The sequence below is a fragment of the Heteronotia binoei genome, chromosome 13 (assembly GCF_032191835.1).
Source record: "Heteronotia binoei isolate CCM8104 ecotype False Entrance Well chromosome 13, APGP_CSIRO_Hbin_v1, whole genome shotgun sequence".
NCBI classification, from domain to species: Eukaryota; Metazoa; Chordata; class Lepidosauria; order Squamata; family Gekkonidae; genus Heteronotia; species Heteronotia binoei.
The window spans coordinates 72619651-72643468 of NC_083235.1; the positions used below are offsets into that span (position 1 = coordinate 72619651).

Sequence of the window (23818 nt, forward strand, 5' to 3'; positions counted from 1 at the left end):
TTCCCAACTGGCAGACCTACCCTCCATACCCTGCTGGTGGCCAGGGAAGACCTGGCAAACCTAAGTTGGATCCATCAATCTGCAAGTAGGTTTAGCAGCCTGGACCACAGCATGTGAGTCACAGAAGAGAGGAACACTGAGGAGGAGAGGAAGAGAGCAAAATCACTGGTAGAAAAAGAAGAGAGGGTAATTTTGTTCCCTACCCACTCCACATGGCAGTCCTGACCTGCATGGCTATCCATGCAGGGCCCACAACCCAGTAATCCTCCCAAGGTTGGAAAGGAGTGTGGTGAGGGAGATCTGCAATCCTCAAACTCCTGGTTCATTAATTTTTCAGAGGCAGGGGAGTTTACAAGTTTATTTAGCACATTCTAGATTTATTTCTTTATTACTTCACAATTCTGTCCCCCCCTTCCCAAATGGGCACGGGGCGGGTCACATCAATAATAAAACAAATGATATAATTTCTAAAACAACTAACTCAAACATAAAACTAAACAAACCAACTGACTAATTAAACTTTCAGATGGCTACCATTTCAAAATCCTGGTCCCTAGCTGAATAATAACAATAAATGATAGCAATCATAATCAGTCACTACTCCAAAGTGGGCCAGCATGTGACAGGGAGGCAATATCTGGCTTCAGTGATATCTACCACCTCAACTAAAGGCCCGGAGGAACAGCTCCGTTTTACAGGCCCTGTGGAACTGCAGCAGGCTCCACAGGGCCCAGATCTAGTGGGAGCTTGTTCCACCAGGTAGGGGCCAGAACAGAAAAAGCCCTGGCCTTAGTTGGGGTTAAGTGGACATCCTTCGGGCCAGGGACAACCAGAAGATGTTGCTGAGCAGAGTGTAAAGTTCTCATGGTGGGGTATAGCGCTCCCGTAGATATGCTGGTCCCAGACTGTTAAGTGCTTTAAAGGTTAACACCATCACCATGAAATGGATCTGGTACTCAACAGGTAGCCAGTGCAACTGGTGGAGCATCAGCTGGATATGCGCCCATATAGGCATCACAGTCAGAAGGCGTGCCACCGCATTTTGCACCAGCTGGAGTTTCCGAATCAGATTCAAGGGCAAGCCCACACAGAACAAATTGCAGTAATCTAGCCTGGAGGTGACCATAGCATGGGTCACTGTGGTGAGATCCTGAGCAGAGAGGTAAGGAAACAGTTGCCTGACTTGCTGAAGATGGTAAAAGGCAGACCTGGCAACCACTGTGACCTGGGCCTGCATAGATAGTGAGGCATCCAAGATCACCTCAAGGTTTCTAACCCTCGGCACTGGCACTAAGTGCCCCATTGAGGGTTGGGAGCCCAGTTCCAGATGCCGCCCCGACTCAAACACAGAACCTCTGTCTTAGATGGATTAAGTTTGATCTGACTCTGTTTGAGCCACCCAGCCACAGCCGCCAGTGTGTAGTCAAGATCTTCTGGGGCAGAGTCTGAATGGCTGCCCATCAACAGACAGAGCTGGGTATTATCCACATACTGGTGACATCCCAGCCCATGCCTCCATACCAACTGGGCAAGGGGTTGAATATAGATGATGAACACAATGATGTGAGAATTGTTCCCTGCAGAACTCCACATTCCAGTGGGTACCGCTGGGAGAGCCAAATCACCAATCGCCAACCTCTGTCCCTGACTTTGAAGAAAGGAGGAAAACCACTTCAAGGCAGTCTCCTTGATCCCGATGTGAGCGAGGTGGTGGGCCAACAATTCATAGTCGACTGTGTTGGAACACTGCTGTCAGATCTAACAGCAATGGCAGCACCGACCCACCTCAATCCAGGTATCTCTGGAGGTCATCTGTAAGAGCGACCAACACTGTCTCCACCCCATGACACAGGCGGAAACCAGACTGGAATTGATCTAGGATTAATACTTCATCCAGGTAAACCTGGAGCTGTTCAGCTGCTGCTCACTCAATCAGCTTACCCAGGAATGGTAAGTTTGACACTGGGCTGTAATTGGTGAGGACTATAGGGTCCAAAGATAGCCTTACCAGTGCCTCCTTCAACTTCACTGGAAAGAGCCCAGATGAGAGGGACAAGTTGATAATCTCTTCCAGGGGCCTCCGAACCCCATACCTGCAGACCTTCACCAGCCAGGATGGGCACACATCCAGAAGGTAACTTGTGGGCCTTACAGCAGCCAGGACTCTGTCAAATCCTCTGCAGAGAGTCAGGTGAAATGATCCAAACGGGGACCACAAGAGGGACAATGGCCCTCCAGCTCTCTTACTGTTTCAATTGTGGCTGGGAGCTCCCAGCAGAGTGACACAACTTTATCTGCGAAATGACTTGTGAATGCCTCACAGCCTATAGCCAATTCCCTATGATTTTGTCTGCCCAGTGGCAGGGTGGTTAACGACTGAACCGTACTAAATAATGGGCTGGGCAGGAGCTCACAGACACAATGGAGGCTGTGTAGAAAGCTTTCTTTGCAGCCTTCACTGCCATCTCACAGGCTTTCATAAATGTTCTATAAGATGTTCTTGTTGCCTTGTCACGAGTACACCACCACCTTCACTCTAGCCATCTCAGCTCTCATTTCTTCTTCCATAGTTCTGGGCTATACCATGGGGCCATTTTGGCATGAGCTCTGAGATGACGTCGAGGAGCAAGTTCATTGATGGCTTTGGAGAACTGGCAATGCTAGTCCTGCACCAGCACATTTAACGAGATGCCAGGGGGCATCGGATCCCACAGAGCTTTCTGAAGCCACTAAGGGTTCTCATTTGGCTCTTTATGTGTGGCATCCAATATAAACTGGGAAAGCCCTAGTGCTTCCATGGATGACACCAGGGCTCTTGCTGGCAAGGAAGCCGCATCATCAGCATGAATGTTGAAGTCCCCCAGCACTAGAAGCCTGGGCTACTCCAATGCCCAACCTGATACAACTTCAAGCAGGCTGTTCAGTGGTTCACATTAGGCGGTTGGTACACCACCCAGACAGCCAAGCTCTCATCAGCATCCCAGCCCAGGCCAACACATTCAATGCCAGTGATTTTTAGCACAGTAAGTGCCCGGAAGGAAAAAGACTCTCAAATAAGCAATGTCACTCCCCCTACCCATTAGTCCATCAAAAAGTAAAAAGGAGAGAAGGGGAAAAATTAAAATATTCTGGAATGTGGAGTAAATTTTATCAGTAAGATTAATAAAAACAAAAACTTACACAATCAAGGGAAGTATCAACAGAAAATCAAGGCAGGGAAGGTCAACATTACATCTCAAGTTTGATCGGAAAACTGTCTCCACACAATATTTTGAAATCTGCCCCATATCACAGGGACTCCAATCCTATGGTTTTGTGATTAGGCATACCACCTCCTATTTGCATATTCCTTTCCTCTCCCTTCCAAAGCTTCACATACCCTTTGGATCAAAGTTTGTCATGCCTCTGAACCTAGCAAACCACACTTAGATGTAGTCATAGTTTCCCTCGAAATGAGGGACTGAAACACACTTCAGACCCATGGTTTCAATCCCTAGTCTGAAGACAAAGTATAGTCAGCAACGACTAAAATTTACCTTATTTGGATGTCACAAAAACATCATTTATCTCAAACCATGGAAGGGTGGTGAGATGAACGAGGAGGAGCGCACAAGCCCCACCCTTTGTCACCTAAACTAGGTCCATAAACTCAGTTAAAATAATGTCACAACAGCCCAGGGCGCAAGGGAACACAGAAGCATAAGATGGTACAAGAAAATAAACTCTGTGCTTAAAGAGGCTTACTTAACTACAACATAAAAACATACCCCTGCAGTCACACCATGAGATGTTTTCCCATCTAATGATAAGTCTACAGTTCACATTAAAATTCAGGTACAAATTGATAGAAACAATCACCATTTTACAAGGAATCAAACATTACATTACCTTTGGCTTTTTGTTCAGCAGCCTGAAAGATAAAAACAAAAAACTGTCAGTAGCAAGGTTTTTTTTAAAATGAGGATAACTGTTAAAAGAAATCTACACCCTTGACAATCAACCATATCATCCATATAAATTATGGTGGTGCTGGTACTGAAAAATACACTGGACCCTGAAAGCAGTCAATGGAAGGTACTGGCGGTCATGAACCATCTCTCACATTCAAGCAGTAGATTCAGGGGGGTAGCCATGTTGATCTGAAGCAACAGAACAAAGTTGGAGTCCAGTGGCAGCTTTAAGACCAACGAAGTTTCATTCGTTGTATAAACTTTTCTGTGCATGCACACATGAAAGCTTACACCCAGAATCAAACTTTGTTGGTGCCACTGGTCTCAAACTTTGATCCAAAGAGTAAGTTCCTCTCCCTCAATATATACAATGGTAGAATAATGGAAATGCCACACTATTCTGAAAAAAAATCTGAACAGGACATGTGATCCGGGCACAGCTCATGAGTGAGTCTCTTCATTATTTGCAGTGGAAGCTATTTAAAGGAGTACATGCTACTTTTTTTTATCCTGGCCAACACATTTTACTAATTCATGAATGGAAATACCAGCTATTAGGAACTTTTTTGTTTTTCTATTTAATTATCCTCAGAAATCAAGTACTATTATCATTATCAATTGAGATAATCAAGTATTATTATCAAGTATTATCAGAAATCAAGTATTATTATCATTATCAATGGAGGCCCAGATAACAGCCACTGCCAAGTCAGCATTCTTCCACCTGAGGCGGGCGAGGCAGTTGGCCCCTTTCCTAGAGCGTCGGGACCTAGCAATGGTGATCCATGCGACGGTCACCTCAAGATTGGACTACTGTAACGCTCTCTACAGGGGGCTGCCTCTGTACCGGACCCGGGAGCTGCAGCTAGTGCAGAATGCGGCGGCCAGGCTGTTACTTGGTCTCCCAAGATGGGAGCATATACGGCCAGGGCTGCGCGGACTGCACTGGCTGCCGATCGTATACCGGATCCAGTACAAAGCGCTGGTCATAACCTTTAAAGCCCTATATGGCCAAGGACCGACCTACTTGAGGGACCGTCTCTCCCCATATGAGCCCCAGAGAGCACTGAGGTCAATGGGAAAAAATAGACTGAATATCCCTGGGCCAAAAGAAGTTAAACTTCAAAGCACCCGCACTCGGGCCTTTTCCGTTGCGGCCCCACAACTCTGGAACCAGCTCCCAGAGGAGGTGCAGGCCCTGCGGAACTTAGACCAGTTCCGCAGGGCCTGCAAGACCGTCCTCTTTAAACAGGCGTTCACCAATGACTAAATTAATGTTTACCGCCAGATTAATAATGTTTACCGCTAGTATCAGATCTAGGAATGTTTTAATCATTGATTGGTTTTAATGTGAATTTAATATGAATTTATTGTTTTATTATTGTGTTGTTCACCTTAAATGTTGTTAGCCGCCCTGAGCCTGCTTCGGCGGGGGAGGGCGGGATACAAATAAAATTTTACATTACATTACAAGTATTGTTTGGGTTTGCCAGGTATGAATGTTTAGGGAGCTTCTAAAAGAAGAAGACTAAGATATTGGACTTATATCATGCCCTTTACTCTGAATCTCAAGAGTGGCTCACAATCTCCTTTACCTTCCTCCTCCACAACAAACACCCTGTGAGGTAGATGGGGCTGAGAGAGCTCTCCCAGAAGCTGTCCTTTTTAAGGACAAGCTCTGCAAGAGCTATGATTGACCCAAGGCCATTCCAGCAGCTGCAAGTAGAAGAGTGGGGAATCAAACCCAGCTCTCCCAGATAAGAGTCTATGTACTTAACCACTACACAAAACTGGTTGTCTTAGCATTAAATAGAAAGGAGAATTCTTCTAGGTGCTACTGCACTTATCACACCAAAACTTGAAAACATCTGCCCACAGCAGTAGCAGACAAGATATTCCCATCCAACCTTTTGAGGTTCAAAAGATGATGATATTGGATTCATATTCCGCCCTCCACTCCGAAGAGTCTCAGAGCGGCTCACAATCTCCTTTCCCTTCCTCCCCCACAACAGACACCCTGTGAGGTGGGTGGGGCTGAGAGGGCTCTCACAGCAGCTGCCCTTTTAAGGACAACCTCTGCCAGAGCTATGGCTGACCCAAGGCCATGTTAGCAGGTGCCAGTGGAGGAGTGGGGAATCAAACCCGGTTCTCCCAGATAAGAGTCTGCACACTTAACCATTACACCAAACTGGCTCTCAAAAGCCAACTCTAGATCTAGTTCAGTAATCCTAATAAAAACAACAAGAAAACAATCATTCATTCTTTAAAATAAAAGAGTAAGAGTCCAATAGACCCTTAAAGACTTAGCAAAATTTGTGGCAGGGTATGAACTTTTGTGATTCACTGCTCACTTTTAAAGAAAAGCTCATACCCTGCCACAAATTTTGTTAATCTTTAAGATGCTAACTGGACTCTTGCTCTTTTCTACTGCTATAGACAAACTAACATGGCTACCCATTTTGATTTTGATTTTTTTTTGTAACTTGAAGTTGTCCATACGGAACCAATAAGTGTTTCTAGAACTACAGTTGGATGCACTGATCTATCAAACAAATGTGATATATAAGAAGGTTCACAATTAGAGATTCCTGAGCTTTCATACAAAAATAATTTCCCGCCAACAAAGCAGAGCCGTTAAGAACTGTTCTTTGAAAAATAAAAGATCACAATTATGCCTATGCAAATACATTTGCGTTACCACAATAATCAACCATGGCCATCCATAAAGGTACACATTTGAAAATAACATTCATAGCAGCTTTTCTTCATTACCACAATAGCCCAGTTTCCCCTAAGCTCATTTGGGCTTGCGAGGTGAGGGTTGGCCAAGGTCAGTACTGTGGAGAAAGACAATAGGGAATTACCCCTACTCATCTCATGTCTGGAATGACTTGTGGAAAGGGTTGCCATGAGTTGGTTGCAACTTGATGGCTTTTTCTTGGCTGAAAAGGAAGCTCGGATAGTATTCTGTGTGCAGAATTTTAAGAAACATTCCCAGCATCATGTGTTTTTAGGCCTCTCTTGTACTGTCCAACTATTACCCTAGGCTATAATTTGGGGCTGCAAGAGTCTATAGGGGGAAAAAAACTTTTCTCAGGCCCATTGATTTACTGATCACGTTATTATCATTATTAGTGATAGATTTTGAGAAGAAAAGGCTAGCAAAACAAAACTTGAACATACTGTTTCATTATCTTTTCCAAACATTGCTGAATCTTTCAGACTATTTATAACACCATAAAAATGCTTCCTAAAATTCACAATATGTCATGGGTGCTGGGGACCCTGCAGAAGCTGAGCCTGCAGAAGAAACCGTGCCCCTGCCACCTGCACCAGTGCCCCTGCCTCCTGCTGGAAAAGATCCAAGCCCCCCTGCCTCGCCCTCTCGGGTGGCTCGTGTGCGTGACCGCCTCCGTCAGGACCTCAGGGATCGGAGGAGGGCGGCACGCTCACGAGCAAGACTCTCCCTGAGCCCTGAGTTCTGAAAGGATTCTGGCCCTTCTAGGAGTGAGGATGCTTGAGTCTCAGCAGGATCCTGGCTGCCTCTCTGAGCCAGCAATTAGCCTAAATGGGCAACAGACAGCAGAGGGCTATATAGCTGTGGGCTTTGGGAGGAGGCTTTGTGGAAGCAACTAGTCATTTACCTGACGTTCTAGCATCCACGTTGGCTTTTGACTTTGGCTTCTGGACCCCCTGACTTTGGCTTTGACTTCTGGACCCCCTGACTTTGGCTTCTGAACCTCTGACCTGTGATACCTGGACTGTGATTCGGTTTTGGCGCCTTGGACCCTCTTTGCTCACCAGCTACAGACCTTGGACTGCCCCTGGACTTTGCCTGACACGGCCCCAGCCCGTGACACAATAATAGTTACCCAAAATATTAGCCGTATAGCAACAGTCATCTAAACAAACCTTTTTCTGAGCACCTTCCTTCTTTTTCTTTTCTTCCTGCTTTTTCTTTTTCTTTTCTTCCATCAAACGTTCCTCTTCTTGTGTTTGTTCTTTCTCCCTGTTTAAAATTGAGATGATGAATTATTTTAGAGAGTTCTATATTTCAAAATACCTTATATAAAGTGAGTATTAACATATGCAACTTAAGTTTTAATATAATCAACAGCATTAGGCAAAATTACTATTTTGGTTTTATTTAATATCTCTGTAAAAATGCACTCAAAACTTTCAAAATGTTATGGAAGTGCTTCTTATATGTAACGTTGACCTTTATTTGCTGCACACATAATATAGCTAATCAAAAAGGAGTCCTGTAACTGACAAAACTGTTCCAGCATAAGCTTCCATGGACTAGAGCCAACTTCAGACACAATGAATGGATCCTGACTATGCTGTCCACAAACAATATAACCAGGGTCATAGTCAGGATTTCAAATTTAGTGCAGCATATAGCCACTGGTTGGTTGGTGTTTTTTTTGGGGGGGGGACAGGGGGCTGCCAATAACTCCCTTAAAGACAAACAAAATTTGTGGCAAGAGAGGCGCTTTTGTCAGCCATTGCTCACTTTTTCCCTTCCCCTGTGCAGCAGAGGGGACTGAAGGAGTGAGTGGAAAAGAAGCAGCTGAGAGGTGGCCACAAGTGATTGACATCCTCCCACCTTCCATCCACAGCCAGCGAACCCTGCAGACCCCCCTCTTGGCATGACAAAGCCACTATGTGCTCCTCCACACTGGCCAATGAGGGTGCCCCATGTGCCGTGCCGCTGCACATCTGGTTGTGGTGCCCTATCAGAAGCTGAGCCGTCAGCCCAATAAATGATGGCCAGCCCACGCCATGTGCTGTGCACACTCCTTCCCTTGGCCCACTGTCAGACTGCTCTACCAGGCCAGGCTGACATGCCGCCTCCCCGCCAGAGCCGCCACTCTGGTCCTTTGCTGGCCCAGGTTCCTTTGCAAGTCTTTCCAAGGTGTCTCTCACTGCCCTCCCATGGCCATGCAGACTGGTTGCTTGCTCAGATGAAGGGCTGCCTCTGTTGGCCAGGCACCAACATGCATATGTGGCAGTGGTGGGGAGGTGGAGGGAGACACCATGCACCCCGAGGCTCCAGGCCCATATCTGCCAGGGGACTGCAGCTTAGAATCATAGAGTTGGAAGGGACCTCTAGGGTCATCTAGTCCAACCACCTGCACAATGCAGAAAACTCACAAACACCTCCCCCTAAATTCCCAGGATCTTCATTGCTGTCAGATGGCCATCTAGCCTCTGCTTAAAAACCTCCAAGGAAGGAGAGCCCACCACCTCCCGAGGAAGCCTGTTCCACTGAGGAATCGCTCTAATGGTCTGGAAGTTCTTCCTAATGTTGAGCCGGAAACTCTTTTGATTTAATTTCAACCCATTGGTTCTGGTCCTACCTTCCGGGGCCACAGAAAACAATTCCACACCATCCTCTATATGACAGCCCTTCAAGTACTTGAAGATGGTGATCATATCACCTCTCAGCTGCCTCCTCTCCAGGCTAAACATCCCCAGCTCCTTCAACCTTTCTTCATAGGACTTGGTCTCCAGACCCCTCACCATCTTCGTCGCCCTCCTTTAGACCCATTCCAGCTTGGCAAGCCTGGGGCAGGGAGGTCTCTCCACTGCAGCAAAAGTCGATAAGTAGTGGCACCGGGCCCTGGCCAAAGTGGCGGGGATGGGACCTTGTAGACCCCACCATGGCTACAGGCCTGGATATAACAAAACAAACAGAAGACCTGTGACTGACAAAACTATATTCCAGCATAAACTGCCATGGAGTAGAGCCCACTTCAGACACCGTGAATGGGTCCTCAGTATGCTGTCATATCATGTAGGGATTAGGAAAAAACAAAAAATTAAACAGCAAGATCAAGGGGACCAGGAAATGCAGGAAGAAATGGATGAACATAAATTTCCCATAAAATACAATGACTGTTCACTAGATATGCTAAGATATTTGACACCTATAATAGAGTAGGGCAGTGGTTCCCATTTGCAGAGTAGTGACCCGGTACTGGGCCACAGAAGCCTCACTACCGGGTCACAAGAAAAGCCAAAGCCAGCCCCGCCCCCAGCAAATCTCTGCTCTGCTTCCTTCCTTCCCCATCTCTCTGTTGTGCAAAGAAAAGCTAGCCTTGAAGACTGACACAGGCTGCAAAGCCTGCACTCCATTTTGTTTCCTTCCTTCCCACGTCTATGTTGTGCAGAGAGGAGCTGGGCTGCCTCTCCTTCCTTCTCCCCCCTCCCAGTGTTTAAGAGAAAAGCTGGAGTCCACTGGCACTTTAGACCCATGAAGTGTTCTTCAAGGTATGAGCTTTCATGTGCCTCGCAGTATGTTCTTTTGGGGAGATTTCCCCGGGAGGCCTGGGCGGCAAAGAAGGGTGTGTGTGTTTTTTTCAGCCAGGAAGAGAGGGGATTGGGCATTCCAGTAGCTATTTTTTTTTTTTACCAAATGACTCCTGGGCAGAATTGTTGCTGGCTGGGATCATCTGATGGTGAGAAAGGCTTTTTTTTTCTCCCCCCCCCCCTTCTTTCTTTCCCTGCAAGTGATGCTCTGTCTGTATTATTGGTGCTGGGAGGGGGGAAGCAACAGTGGGAGGTCTTCTAGTGCCCTGGCCCCATTGGTGGACATTCTGGTGCTTTTTGGGCATTGTATGAGAGAATTTTGGACTGGATAGTCCACTGGCCTGATCCAACATAGCTCCTCTTATGTTCTTTCTTTCCATGTCTTCTTTTCCTCTCCTTCCATTTCATTCTTTCCCTTTCTTTCTTTCCTTCCATTTTTACTGGATTAAACTTTTCTGTTCATCATACTGTTGTCGCAGACATAAGAGCTCTGCAAATGAAAAGTTGGTACCCCCAGTTGTAGCCTGCTGGCCTTTCTATGAGATTTCTGTGTGAGTGACTGAGAGTGAAAGGTGTGAGGCAGAAAGAGATTATTGGAGATTACAGCAGTATATCTCAATAGCACTGGAAGTGATGGTACTATGAACTTGGCACCATTTTACTGGTCCTGCTTTTAACAGCGGTCTGACACCAAAATTAAACTCCTCCTGTAGATATTAAAAAGAAAGAAGTTCACTGGCTAAATATCTGCAAAAGAGGTTGCTTTTAAAGGCATGGGAAACACAGCCAGTAAAAAGCTGCAGGCCCCTCATAAATATCTTTTTGGGGATAACTACAGAAAACCTTGTATGAACTTCATATAACTGGAAATTAATTCATTAATTGCAGTACAATTCTCTGCTATCTTTCACAGCAATTTCCCAGTGTTTCGGCCAAAGAAAAGTATGAAAAATAGCTGTCGAAAGATTTTATTGAAACCAAGCAAGCTCGGTTATAGCCTGAGTCAGGTTTCCAGTAGTAGCAGCTGAAGGAAGGGCCAAATGTTTCAGCATATTTTGAGGTAGAGCAGCTGCCAGGGCACAGTGTGGGTGGTACACAGTGCTGTTATTCCTGATGGCAATGGCAACAGCACTCCCAACTGCATGCACTGGCCCGTGCTGATGAGGAAGGGGTGTGTAGGTGGTGCAGGCAATTGAACATGGGCATTAGAAGTGCTTGCAAGCTGGAGAAAAACACACAAGCAAATAGGTGCATGCAGGTGTGGGAGTGGAAAGAGAGGACCGGTCACTTTCCACACCCATTTTGGCTCAGCATGAGTTTCAGAAAGATTTTTCTGAAAATGAAGTTACTTCAGAAGAAGAGGTAGGTTTGGGGGAGTGCCCTGAAAGTGACATCACAGGAAAAGGTGGAGTTTTGGTTCAGTGTGCCCTGGAAGTGACATCACTTGGCCCTTGACACCAAAGGAAATGACATAATTCCTGTCTTCCGGCTCCACCCCCAAAGTCTCTTGGCTCCACCCCCATATTTTAGTGAGCCACGAAGGTGAAGTGTAAAAATAACCAGGCCACAGGAAAGAAAACTTTGGGAAACCCTGCACTAGGGAATCCCAGGTTCTGCTAACGTACTTAAAAGAAATCCTAAATCCCAGTTCAAGCATTGGGATGGGCGTGGGAAGAGAGATTCTTAATGAAATCCAATTAAGTTTCATACAATTTTTTCCCTCTGGTGTTCTTTTGTTGAAAAGTGACTTTCAGGTTAGCAACTGAAGATGGTACCCTACCTTAGGCTTTAGCCTAAGGAACCTTCCTCTAACTTAACTGGCTAATCTTTTGGAGGAAGGCTTCAAACTTTGCTTTATGGAGTGATAGGATACAGACCCAAATGGCTCAGGAAATGCTGTACCTGCAATTTGTTAACGGAATACTTGGGGAAGTTACAGAAGAACAGCCAAACATGACCTATTGTTCCTAAACAAAATATTTAATATTTTAAAACCAACCTAAATCAGAGAAAGAGAGAGAGATCTAACACAAAGTCAACATAATTCCCAGAAATATTAGGGGGAAAAACTGAATGGAAGATTTAACATAAAGAGTATTAATAAAATTGCAGTCAACATTCAGTGATGATTACACCAAAGGGATATGGAATGTAAACACTTATATGCAAAACTGCTAACACTTTATTAAAATTAGACTGGATGACTTCCACCCAAAAGGGATACTGGGGTGAACTGGAACATTTCTTCTGAAAAATAGTACACATACCTTCTTCTGTAGTGCCACATTTAATGTGAATATGTTAAAACAAAAATATTTCAAGAAATTAAATGGCATTAGGTAAGAAAAAGGCTAAACTGCAAACTATATTTTCAGACAGGATTCAGAAAGCTACCTACAGGTAATTATGCTACTTTATATTATGTAAGTAAGCCAATCCACTGTCTATAACAATTCAGAAATTTTAGTTCAATTGGACTATGGATCAAGTGTGTTAAACATGCTAAACAGCCTCAGATTTTCTAAAGCATTCTTCAATCAAGCTATTTTTAAACAGACTCAGTTACAGTCCACTTCCAAATTCCTTTCCAGTTGTTAACAATAGCAATTTCTCTCATGGGTACTGTGCTTCCATTTGTAAACTGGCAAATCTGAGAAAATAGGGAGGAAGTCTGTTACTTTCCTGCCATATTTTCATCCAGTGTCGGATATCTAGGGTAAAAAATCCTGACCTGTTATGATAGCTGGTGAAATTTTTGACCCTGCACCACAGCTCTGTGCAAGCAAGGGCAATAAACTGTGAATTATGTTGTTACACAGCCAGCAGCTATAACAACTCTGCTAGCAATAAGCCTTTCTTAAAGTGGAAATTTGTTCTAGACTCAATTATCTATCCATTTTCAACTATGACCTCAGCATGATGTCTTTAAAAAGGGGAGCATTCAGACAGTGTAGGAGTACTGAGCAGCCCAGAATTTTGGAATGATTTTTTGAATGCAGAGTGACATCATCACATCCTGGATGCAGTGCATGTAGTCTCCATTTTTTCCCCAACCATTTAAAGAGAACCACTTTAGCTGAGAGGGAGAAGGGAGAAGGCCTTTTTTATTTATATGTATCTCAAGCCATTGATATGCCAAAAGTAAGAAAATTCTAGCTTCAATTCTCATTTGCCCCATTTCAAGCATAATGCTTTAGTCAGACCTAACAGGCCCAGTTTTGCGTTTCTGAGAGATAAAAGCTATTCATATTCACATGGATCGGCCCAACCTGACACGGCCCTGCCCAACAAGGTCTCATTATGTCAGATCTGGCCCTCATGACAAATGAGTTTGACACCCCTGGTCTAGTCCAGAAAAAAATCTGAACTTGACACTGCACATTTATTTATTTCTATTTGTATCCCACCCTCCCTGAGAACAGGCTCAGGGCAGCTAACAACATAGTAAAAAGATAAAATACAATAATCTATTATAAGACAACATTAATATGAAAATAAAAAAAAATAAACAATTATTAAAACCAGATACATAAAATTAATTTCTTTGGTGCTATATCTGCTGATATGTAATGTATAAATAAATAAACAGATGGACAGCGTCCCATGGTTCTTCATGGTTTCTCGTAGTTTACAGATATGCTGACGGCCTAGGTCGATGTCTCACAAAGTGTAATGATAGTAATATAAACATATCCGGCTTCTAGGTGGTTGATAGCACTCTCCCCTTAGTTCTTAAAAGCATGTCGGAAAAATGTCGTTTTACAGGCCTTACAGAACTGGTCAAGATCTCTTAACGCCTTGATGTCATTTGGGGGGTTATTCCATATAACGTTGGTGCTGCCACCGAGAAGGTCCTGACCCTGGTCGAACTTAACTTAGCCTCCTTTGTCCCAAGAATTGACAAAAGATTTAGGGCCCCTGAATACTCTCTGGGGTATATGCAGGAAAAGGCGGTCCCGCAGGTAGGCAGGTCTCAAGCCATATAGGGCTTTAAAGGTTAAAACCAGCACCTTGAATTGGATCCTGTATGCTACAGGCAGCCAGTGCAGCACTTTCAGCACGAAGCCTACTGTCACTCAAAACTGACTCCACAATGACCCCCTATCAAACAGTGAATTAAAATGTAAAGATTGATCTACTCGGAAATACTTTTTGACATCATCATAAATCTAACACAATTGATTGTGAAGTACAAAATGGACTTGGTACTGCGGTCTGAGGATCAGCAAATAAAAGCTGGCCTTGACACTATGCTACCTCTCACTAAGACCGTCCACTGAAACACAGGTTTTGTAATCAAATTCAGGAGGGGACTGGGTCTTATCTGAAGCAAGCTACATTTCAGAGACACTCAAAATACCTTTAAAATGCAAGGTGACAAGACAAGCTGCAGCACTCCAGAGGAGTAGGGAACTAAGAAGGAATATAGGGAATCATTTATGTCAGGGGTGTCAAACGTGCAGCCTGTGGGTCAAACCGCCCTCTCAAGGGCTTCAATGATGCCCGAGGGCTCTCTTCTCCCCCCCTCCCCCCCTCCTGTCCTCAGCTTATGAAGCTCAAAGGCTGCTGACGTTCCCAGCTCCTTCTGCCTTTTCTTTGCAGAGGCTAAAGCTGAAAGCAAAGAAAATGTGGAATGGATTTTCTTTTCAGGCTTCTGGGCAGAGCAGATGTGAACAGAAAATCCACTCCATGTTTTCCTTGCAACTTTGTCTATGTGTTTCAATGGAAAGGAACTTCCCAGCATTCCTATGGCCAGCTGAAGCTTCCTGGAGTTGTGTAGTTGCAAAACAAGTGTTGATGCATTGAGCCAGCTTTGCCTCTTCTCCTTGGAGTGAGAACTAGTGCCTAGTGAGTACTCTAACTTAAGAACCCACAGCCAAGGGGGGATATTACAATGAAGAGTCATTGCCAAATAAAATAAATAAAATTGCTAACCTGAGCAGCCGGGGGGGGGGGGGTGGAGAGAAGCTTGCAATGCCTTGCCATTTCATGTTTTCCCAGGCTGAGAACATTTTATTTTTTTAAGTTTCTGCTGTGATCCTTGTGCTTTTTCTTGATGTTTTATTTTTAAAATTGCATTGCAAAATCCCACTATCTCCCCTTTCTGTTTTAAACTAAATATTGCAAGAGTACTAAGCATGTTTGTATTTTAAGTTTAAAAATGATATTTTAATTGTGTTGGCCTGTGTCCTCTATAAAGTCCATATCTCTGCTATCTGGCATTTACTTTTTAGGACACGCGTCCCATTTATGTCAGATCCAGCTCTCCTAGCAAATGAGTTTGACACCCCTGATCTAAGCCATGGATGCCCCAAATTCAATATATTACAGACAAGACTAACTTGTGGAAGGTGTGAACTCTTGGCAACCAGAAATCTGGGTTGATTAACCAAAATTTATAGGTTCAGTTTACAAGTTAAAAAGTATTTAATTACCAAACAAACAACCTGAACCTCCATTTTTATCTTATGGAAATATACTATTCTTCCCAGTCACAATCCGCCTTGTCTTCTGGAATGCCTAAGTATTTATTTACTAAGCATTTACACGTTTGTGAGGTGGGGGGAGCCATTACTTCTATATAAGTATTTCTTTACATAGATTCTACATGTGTATTTTAGAGAGAATATTTAGTGCAAGAAGTACATGGCCCAACGTTTTTACAGAAACAAATTTTACAGTGTTGGACAGTCAAGAATTTCCTTAATACCTAGTTTCCAGCTTTACTGCTAAGATAAGCAGTGCCATTTATAGTTGCTCAAGAAGTTCTGTTAATGATGATAGGGATGGACACAAATTGGAAAAATGGAGGTCCATGGAGGTCCATGCTTCATGGGTTTTCACAAACCCTGAGGCACAAATTTCCACAAACTTTTCCATTGCATGAACCAGTTCATGCTTCAGGAAGTTCGTGGGGGTCGCCACCCAGAAGTCAGACCTGCAGGCATTTAAATGCCTTTGGAACCCACCTCCAGATTTGGCTGGCTTGACTGAGCTCTCAGAATGAGCTCTGAAGACATCCTTAGAGCCCGCTTCTCAGTGGGGCCTGCCCATATAAGGGTGCAGAAAGCCTATAAAAGTCTTCAGAGCTCAATTGGGCCACCCCAATCCCGAGGTGGGCTCTGAAGGCATTTAAATACTTTCCAACCCAGAAGTGGGCTCTGATGGTTCATGCAATGAAGAAGTTCACTTTGAGCTCACTTTGGTGAGGGTGGTGGGCTCTGACAGCATTTAAACACCTTCAGAAGTCACTTCTGAACCTGCCCATGAACCCAAACCTCCATAAGGAGATTTGTGGGTGGGTTTGGGGACAAACAGATCTCCTGAACCCCTGGTTCATGCTTCACAAACTGGCCTGGTTCGTGCCAAAATGGGGTTTGTAAGTCAGTTTGTGCCCATCCCTAGTGAAGAAGTTTCTGCAAACCTATAGTTACAAGGGAGATATCAGAAAACAGGGCAGACTGAAGCACAAGAGTGGATTCTCAGATTTGTCGTTCTAGATTTGTTTTAACCTCAAATGTGGCAAAAGAAAAAAAAAAGTAAAAATTCCTCTAATTAAAGCCTGATTGAATTTTAAATATTTAACACCTGATATTTCAACTTAATAACTGGAAGACAATTTTGGTCAGAAATGTCTGTCTACTGAAGATGACAACTATGAGTCATTCATGACATGAAAATTCCCCAAAGAGACGGATGATCCAAGCAAGGACTACAAAAATAATGGTCTCTCTCAGAATTCTTTAAAGCTATTCTTCAATGTTAGAAAAGGGGAAATGTGCCATATTTCTGCAAGGCAAGTCAGTACGGAAGGCTGGAAGTCCCTTCAGTAGTCAAATACTGGGCATATATAACAAGATCTTGGATTTCCTTTTCCAACTACAGCTCCTTGCACTGTACATCTTCGAGTGTTCCTGACAAATTTTAGGAAGGGAATTTTGCAGATTTCTCTTAGCAGGTTAAATTGGCTTGGTTTAAACTTATTATAATATTGATTTCCATTGTAAGAATTGTTTACTTCATTAAGCAATCCTAACATAGAAACCTAAGGAGCCCTGCCTTTTGGGCGTAACTTCATTTCAGAGAGAGAAACTAATAACCCCTTGACTGACAGGAAGCACCTGCTACAGAAGTTAACAGTCCTAGCCCTTTCCCTTCTTATCCAATCCTCTACTATTCAGCCTTTCTTCATGTACGCATTCCACTACTTACTATATATCACCATATGCAGGCTCCATTTCCCCATATTACTGTGCCTTATATCACCTTCCCCAGTTGCTCCTTTTCTCTGATGCTATGCTACAGTGAAAAAAAGGAATTAGAGCTTTGAACACAGAATTGCATCACCTCCCTCATCCCATGTGCTAGTTCTCAGCTACTACTTTATATTCCGGCTTTGCATAAATGTAGAAGATCTGGCCCATAAAGTTTGACAAGTGGTAAGAAATAGTGGGTGTTTTCGCACTGACCTTATGCCAGAGCGATGTCCCTCTTCACCGCGCAGCGTCTGCATGGATTTTGCACTAATTGCTCCGCAGAACCCGGAAGAGCCTCAAAGTCCCGCGGCTTTTGCATCGCAAATGTAAACCGACAAAAACCAGTTTACATTTGCGACGCAAAAGCTGCGGGACTCTGCGGCTCTTCCGGGTTCTGCGGAGCAATTAGTGCGAAATCCGCGCAGACGCTGCGCGGTGAAGAGGGACGTCGCTCCAGCGTAAGGTCAGTGCGAAAACGCCCAGTGTAGTCCGACTCTACTCCTCCAGTGTCATTGTGCCAACTTCTCAATGACTGGGGATGAGCAAGGGGCAGAACAGGTCTGCTGTGCCAAATCTATGCTTATTTCCCACAACAGTTTACAGCTCCCAAGCACTGAAAAGGCTTCCAATCCTCAAGGCAGATCAGAAATTCTCATCAGTGTCATCTTATCTTTGTCCATATCCTTAACTTAAGGTTTCTGGGAATGAGGGGAGGGTAACAGCAAGCATATTAATCTGTTAGCAACACTGGGATGTCTTGAGGAGGAAAGAAGTCAAAATGCTCCCCCTATTTGGGTCATTGTCAGTGGCGATGGCTCCTACTGAACCATTATTGTACTGTTCTTACTGCATTGTAGTTATACTCCAACCACCAAGTCTCAATTAACAGGGCAAACTATAAATCAGGGGTGGCCAAACTTGCTTAAAATAAGAGCCACATAAAATAAATGTCAGATGTTTGAGAGCCTGAAAACATGAACATCAGTTGTTTGAGAGCCACAAGGAAGGAAGGAAGCGAAATAGATGGGGGAGAGGAAGAGGTGGAAAGAAAGCAACTTTGACTTTAAATGCATTCTCCAAGCTGCCAGCTGGCTTGGTGAAGTGATTTAAAGAGAGAAATGCCTTTTCCAAGCCAGCCAATGGGGCGGTCGGGGCTTCAGGAGCCACACAATATGTGTGGAAGAGCCACAGTTTGGCCACCCCTGCTATAAATGAAGTGAATAAACAGTTAATTATAACATCTTGCACTTCTCAATAAGAATAATTGACTACCTGCTTATATGAGCAAATAGATCAAAGTAAAAGCTTACATTTTGCCTGCAATAGAACAAAGTAGGAGTCAGGTGCACCTTTAAGACCAACAAAGTTTTATTCAGAACGTAAGCTTTCATGTGCTCCAAGCACACTTCATCAGACGAGGAATCAGGTACCGTTACCTTTTTTACCTTTTAACACGTAACATATATATAGTTTGCCGTTAGAAGAAAAATACATTAAAATATATAGTGGAAGATGGGTTTAGTATATGTAATGAGATAAACAGCCAGTATCCCTATTTGAGTATGTGAATACAGCTAAAAAAGAAATACACTGGATAGTAATGTTCTTGTCCACCTAATTTACTATTTAACATGTAAACATCATTCTAGTTTGCCATTAGAAAAAAGAATACAATAAAATATAGTGAAAATGGGTTAAGTATATGTAATGAGATAAACAGCCAATATACCTATTTTGAGTATGTCAATTCCAAAAATTATTCTGATACACTATTCTAAAAGAGAAATACATTGGAATACTGTGGATGTATGACTATACTCAGTGAGAGTGGGTCTAGCATCTGTAATGTGATAAAAAAAACAATATCCCTGTTCAGTCCTGGGGAGTAGGTGTTTGTTCCAAGTTTCATAATAATTTGTAATTCAGCAATTTCTCTCTCCATTCTGTTTTTGAAGTTCCTGAAATGTATGTTACATGTTAAAAGGTAAATTAGTTAGATGGGAAAAACATCTGAGAAAATAATGCCCTCTTTTTGACCCAGGCTTATATAACAGAGTGATTGACAGACATTCTCACATTTTGACATATTACTGTTTTATTGTTTTCACATGCTCATGCTACCCGGATCAAAGGTTTGCTCAATTTGTTAATTTTACTATTCTGTCATTGGATCGTAAATTTGTACCATTTTGCATTCTAAACCATACAGCCCTGCTCACTGTACCTGATTCCTCATCTGATGAAGTGTGCTTGAAGCACACGAAAGCTTCCGTTCTGAATAAAACCTTCTTGGTCTTAAAGATGCACTTGACTCCTACTTTGTTCTACTGCTTCAGACCAACATGGCTGCTCACTTGGATCTATTTTGCCTGCAAATCTGTGATGCGTCTATGATTATCCCAGTTTCTGGAATGTTAAGTAGGTTTTTCTTACTCTCCCCACAGCTCTGTTCTAGATAGCAACCCCCTCTTTTTTTTTTTACTTTAGCCCAGAAAATTCAATGAGGCATAGCTGCATAGTCTATTTCTTGTCAGGCTGAGGCATGATAGAATGCAGGGAACTAGTTTGCATTTATAGTTAGATTGATAATATGCAGGATGCAGCTATACACCCTTTTACTCCAGAAGGGGGAGTATCCCTTGCTTTGGCCATCCTTTTACTGTATATTTTATCTTACATTTAAGTTCAAAATTGGCTTCCAGCAATTTAAGTCAATACAGATATTAAAATATTAGTTTCAAGATATTTGACAAGGTTGAAGCATGATACAAGGGTGCCTTTTCTTTCTCTGCCTTAGCAAATTATAGCTGGTGATTTCGGGTGCTACAAATTAAATCTGAAATGCTGTAAATTTGCTTCCTCTTTTCCTTTTCCCATTGTCTGGCTCATTGCCCATGCTGCCTGAATTACAGCCATACATTAGCAGTTCTGAGACTTGTTAAGGCTTAGAGGTTCTTTGATTATTGCCACCCACCCTCCTGGTTGAAGATCATATTGCCTGCAATTTTTTTGACATATGCCTTTGTATTCTGTCTTCCTTCTTCTGTTATTCTGATCTTTCTTCATCCTTGTTTCTGTCAGCATTGCAAAGCATCTCATTACAGATTTCTTTATACCTAAAAGACTGAAGCCATGGAGATGCTTAGCAGTTTCTTTTATGTCTTAGTATCTCCCAATCAGCAATGGAACCAGTGCATATTTAATGGAGAAATATTTCCCCCAACGGTATATGATATGGCATAAACCTGAAAATGAATGTTTTTCTTCTCCAGCTACTGCTGCATCAAGTTTTCATTCAATACTCTGGTGAACAACTGTATGGATATGCTTCCACTCTAGCCGTAAATGGAAATATCTGAATATTACAAACACGCTACTAAAAGACACAAATATTTCAACCAAAAATATGTAATCTTTCATTAAAATCTGCCTTCGTTCCTGAGGACTGGAAGGTAGCTAATGTCACCCCCATCTTTAAAAAGCGTTCCAGAAGAGATCTGGAAAATTACAGGCCAGTCAGTCTGACTCAATACCAGGAAAGTTAGTGGAGGCCGTTATTAGAGAATTAGTAGGCACACTGATGAACAAAAATTATTCAGGAAGACTCAGCATGGGTTATGTAAGGGAAGATCTTGACTCACTAACCTGTTAAGAGTTCTTTGAGGGGGTGAACAATCATGTGGACAAAAGGGACCCAATAGATGTTTACCTTTTGACTTCCAGAAAGCTTTTGATAAAGTTCCTCATCAAAGGCTCCTAAGGAAGCTCAAGAGTCATGGGGTAAAAGGCAAATCCTCTTGTGGATCAAAAACTGGCTAATTAATAGGAAACCGAGAATGAATATAAATGGGCAATTTTCTCAGTGGAGGGTGGTAAACACTGGGGTGCCGCAGGGCTCAGAACTGGGTCCAATGCTTTTTAAATTGTTCATTAATTATTTGGAGTTGGGAGTAAGCAGTGAAGTGGCTAAATTTGAGGATGATACGAAATTGTTTAGGGAGGTGAGAACCAGAGAGGACTGTGAGGCATACCAAAGGGATCTGTTGAGGCTGGGTGAGTGGACATCAATGTGCAAATGAGGTTCAACGTGGCTAAGTGCAAGGTAATGCACCTTGGGGCCAAAAATCTTAACTATAAATACAAGTTGATGGTGTGTAAACTGGCAGACTGACCAAGAGAGAGATCTTGGGGTTGTGGTAGATAACTCACTGAAAATGTCAAAACAGTGAGCAACTGCAATAAAAAAGGCCAATGCTATGCTGAGAATTATTAAGAAGGGAATTGAAAGCAAATCAGCCAATACTATAATGCCCCAGTATAAGTCAATGGTGCGGCCTCATCTGGAGTATTGTGTACAGTTCTGGTCACCGCACCTCAAAAAAGATACTACAGCACTGGAAAAAGTGCAGAAAAGGGAACTAGAATGATTAAAGGGTTGGAACACTTTCCCTATGAAGAAAGCTTAAAACGCTTGGGGCTCTTTAGCTTGGAGAAACGTCAACTAAGGGGTGACATGATAGAGGTTTCCAAGATTATGCATAGGATAGAGAAGGTAGAGAAATAAGTACTTTTCTTCCTTTCTCATAATACAAGAACTCATGGACACTCAATGAAATTGTTGAGCAGTCAGGTTAGAATGGATAAAAGGAAGTACTCCTTCACCCAAAGGGTAATTAATACATGGAATTCACTGTCACGGGTGGTGGTGGAAGATAGAAGTATGGCCAGCTTCAAGAGGGGTTTGGATAAACATATGGAGCAGAAGTCTATCAGTGGCTATTAGCCACAGGGTATCTATGCAACTCTCTATTTGGGGCAGTGATGCTCTGTATTCTTGAAGCTTGGAGGGGAGCAACAGTTGGGAGGGCTTCTAGTGTCCTGGCCCCACTAGTGGACCTCCTGATGGCATCTGGTTTTTTTGGGGGGGAGGGGTTGGGCACTGTGTGACACAGAGTGTTGGACTGGATGGGTCATTGGTCTGATCCAAGATGGCTTCTCATATGTTCTTATGTTCTTAACCAAGCTGAGTGAATATTAAAATGAACCTGAGATAAAGGTTTTAGGATCTTACTAGAAAACTTCAATCCACTGTCTCTCGCTTTTTACAAGTAATTTATCTACAGCTTGCTCTTTTTACTTAAAACGGCACTTAACTTCAAAACCTGCCTAGATACAGCATTATTTAATTAGAATCTCTCAAAGCTAATCAGAAATCCACAAACATATTCGCAATTAAAAGACAATATATATTTCGAATACATTTATATTTTGAGTATAAGAGGCATAAGTGGTATTCAAAACGAAACCTTTTTTATTCTACTTCTGAGTTTAAAGTAGATCAGATTAAATCAGAAAAAGATACTATAATTTTAAATAGAGCTCCACTTTTGTAGTGGAGTTACATAATGTCATATCTGGATACATGTACTTTAAATATGGTCAAAATGGAATGGAATCTCCACGTGGTCTGTCAAACAGCAGCTTGTGCTGTTTCCATGTGTAATCAGCCAGCAATAAAATAAAAGGATATTAAGGAGTGTTGCTGTTTATAAATTTATATTTTGACCTGTGATTGCAAAAGCACTGATAAAACCCCATCTGACACATCATTATTTATTTCAATCAATTTTTAGCCCACCCTTCCCGTAGAACTAGTTGTTTATTGAAACTTTGGCTTTAATATGAAAGAGCTCTCAAAATCAAGAACACATTCCTTCTATTTGCATATGATTGAATAATTTTTCAGTTGTAACATGTGCTTCTTAAACTGCAAGGGAAAAAACCTTTATTCTCCTACCAAATTTAGAATGACTTTAAAGTATCCCACTCCAGCATCACCAGACATTGGTACTGCAACACACACGGATCTCCTGCACATGCGTAGGCTCCCCAGCCATTTCAGTACAGATGTCATTCCTTTGTATGCAAAGGGCTGTATCTTCTTTCCCATTTAAAGTCCACAGTGTCATGAGCCCTGACGAGGAGGAGCTAAAAGGGTTAACAGACCTGGAAGAGTTGCCAGCCAGTTCCTCAGCTGAACAAACAGCAGCTGGCCCATCAATCACTCTCCAGGCACCAGTGTCAGCTGTTGACGATCAGTCTCCTCCAAGCTCTCCTCCTCCCATCTCAAGAGTTCGAAGCAGGCTTCGAAAAGAACTTTCAGAGCGAAGACATGAGGCACGCCGATGCTTCAGATCTCTCAGCCCTGAGTTCTAGCAGAGTCACTGCCACCCAGGGAAAAGGCTGATTGAGACTCCCATATAGCTCCCATCCAGGACCTGGTAACCTTGTGGAAGC

The 23818-nt window shown here is 43.1% G+C and overlaps 1 protein-coding gene across 7 annotated transcripts in view; it reads right to left on the bottom strand.

Moving 5' to 3' along the window:
• The window catches only part of TNRC6C (trinucleotide repeat containing adaptor 6C), a 297145-nt gene that overhangs the window by 219434 nt on the left and 53893 nt on the right, over positions 1–23818 (bottom strand). For all 7 annotated transcript variants that reach the window (XM_060252964.1, XM_060252971.1, XM_060252969.1 and 4 more), the window contains exons 2-3: positions 7863–7959; positions 3889–3910 (exon numbers count right to left, since the gene is read on the bottom strand). In XM_060252964.1, coding sequence (XP_060108947.1) covers positions 3889–3910; positions 7863–7925 — 85 coding nt within the window. In that variant the 5' untranslated portion in view covers positions 7926–7959. The remainder of the gene's footprint in view (positions 1–3888; positions 3911–7862; positions 7960–23818) is intronic.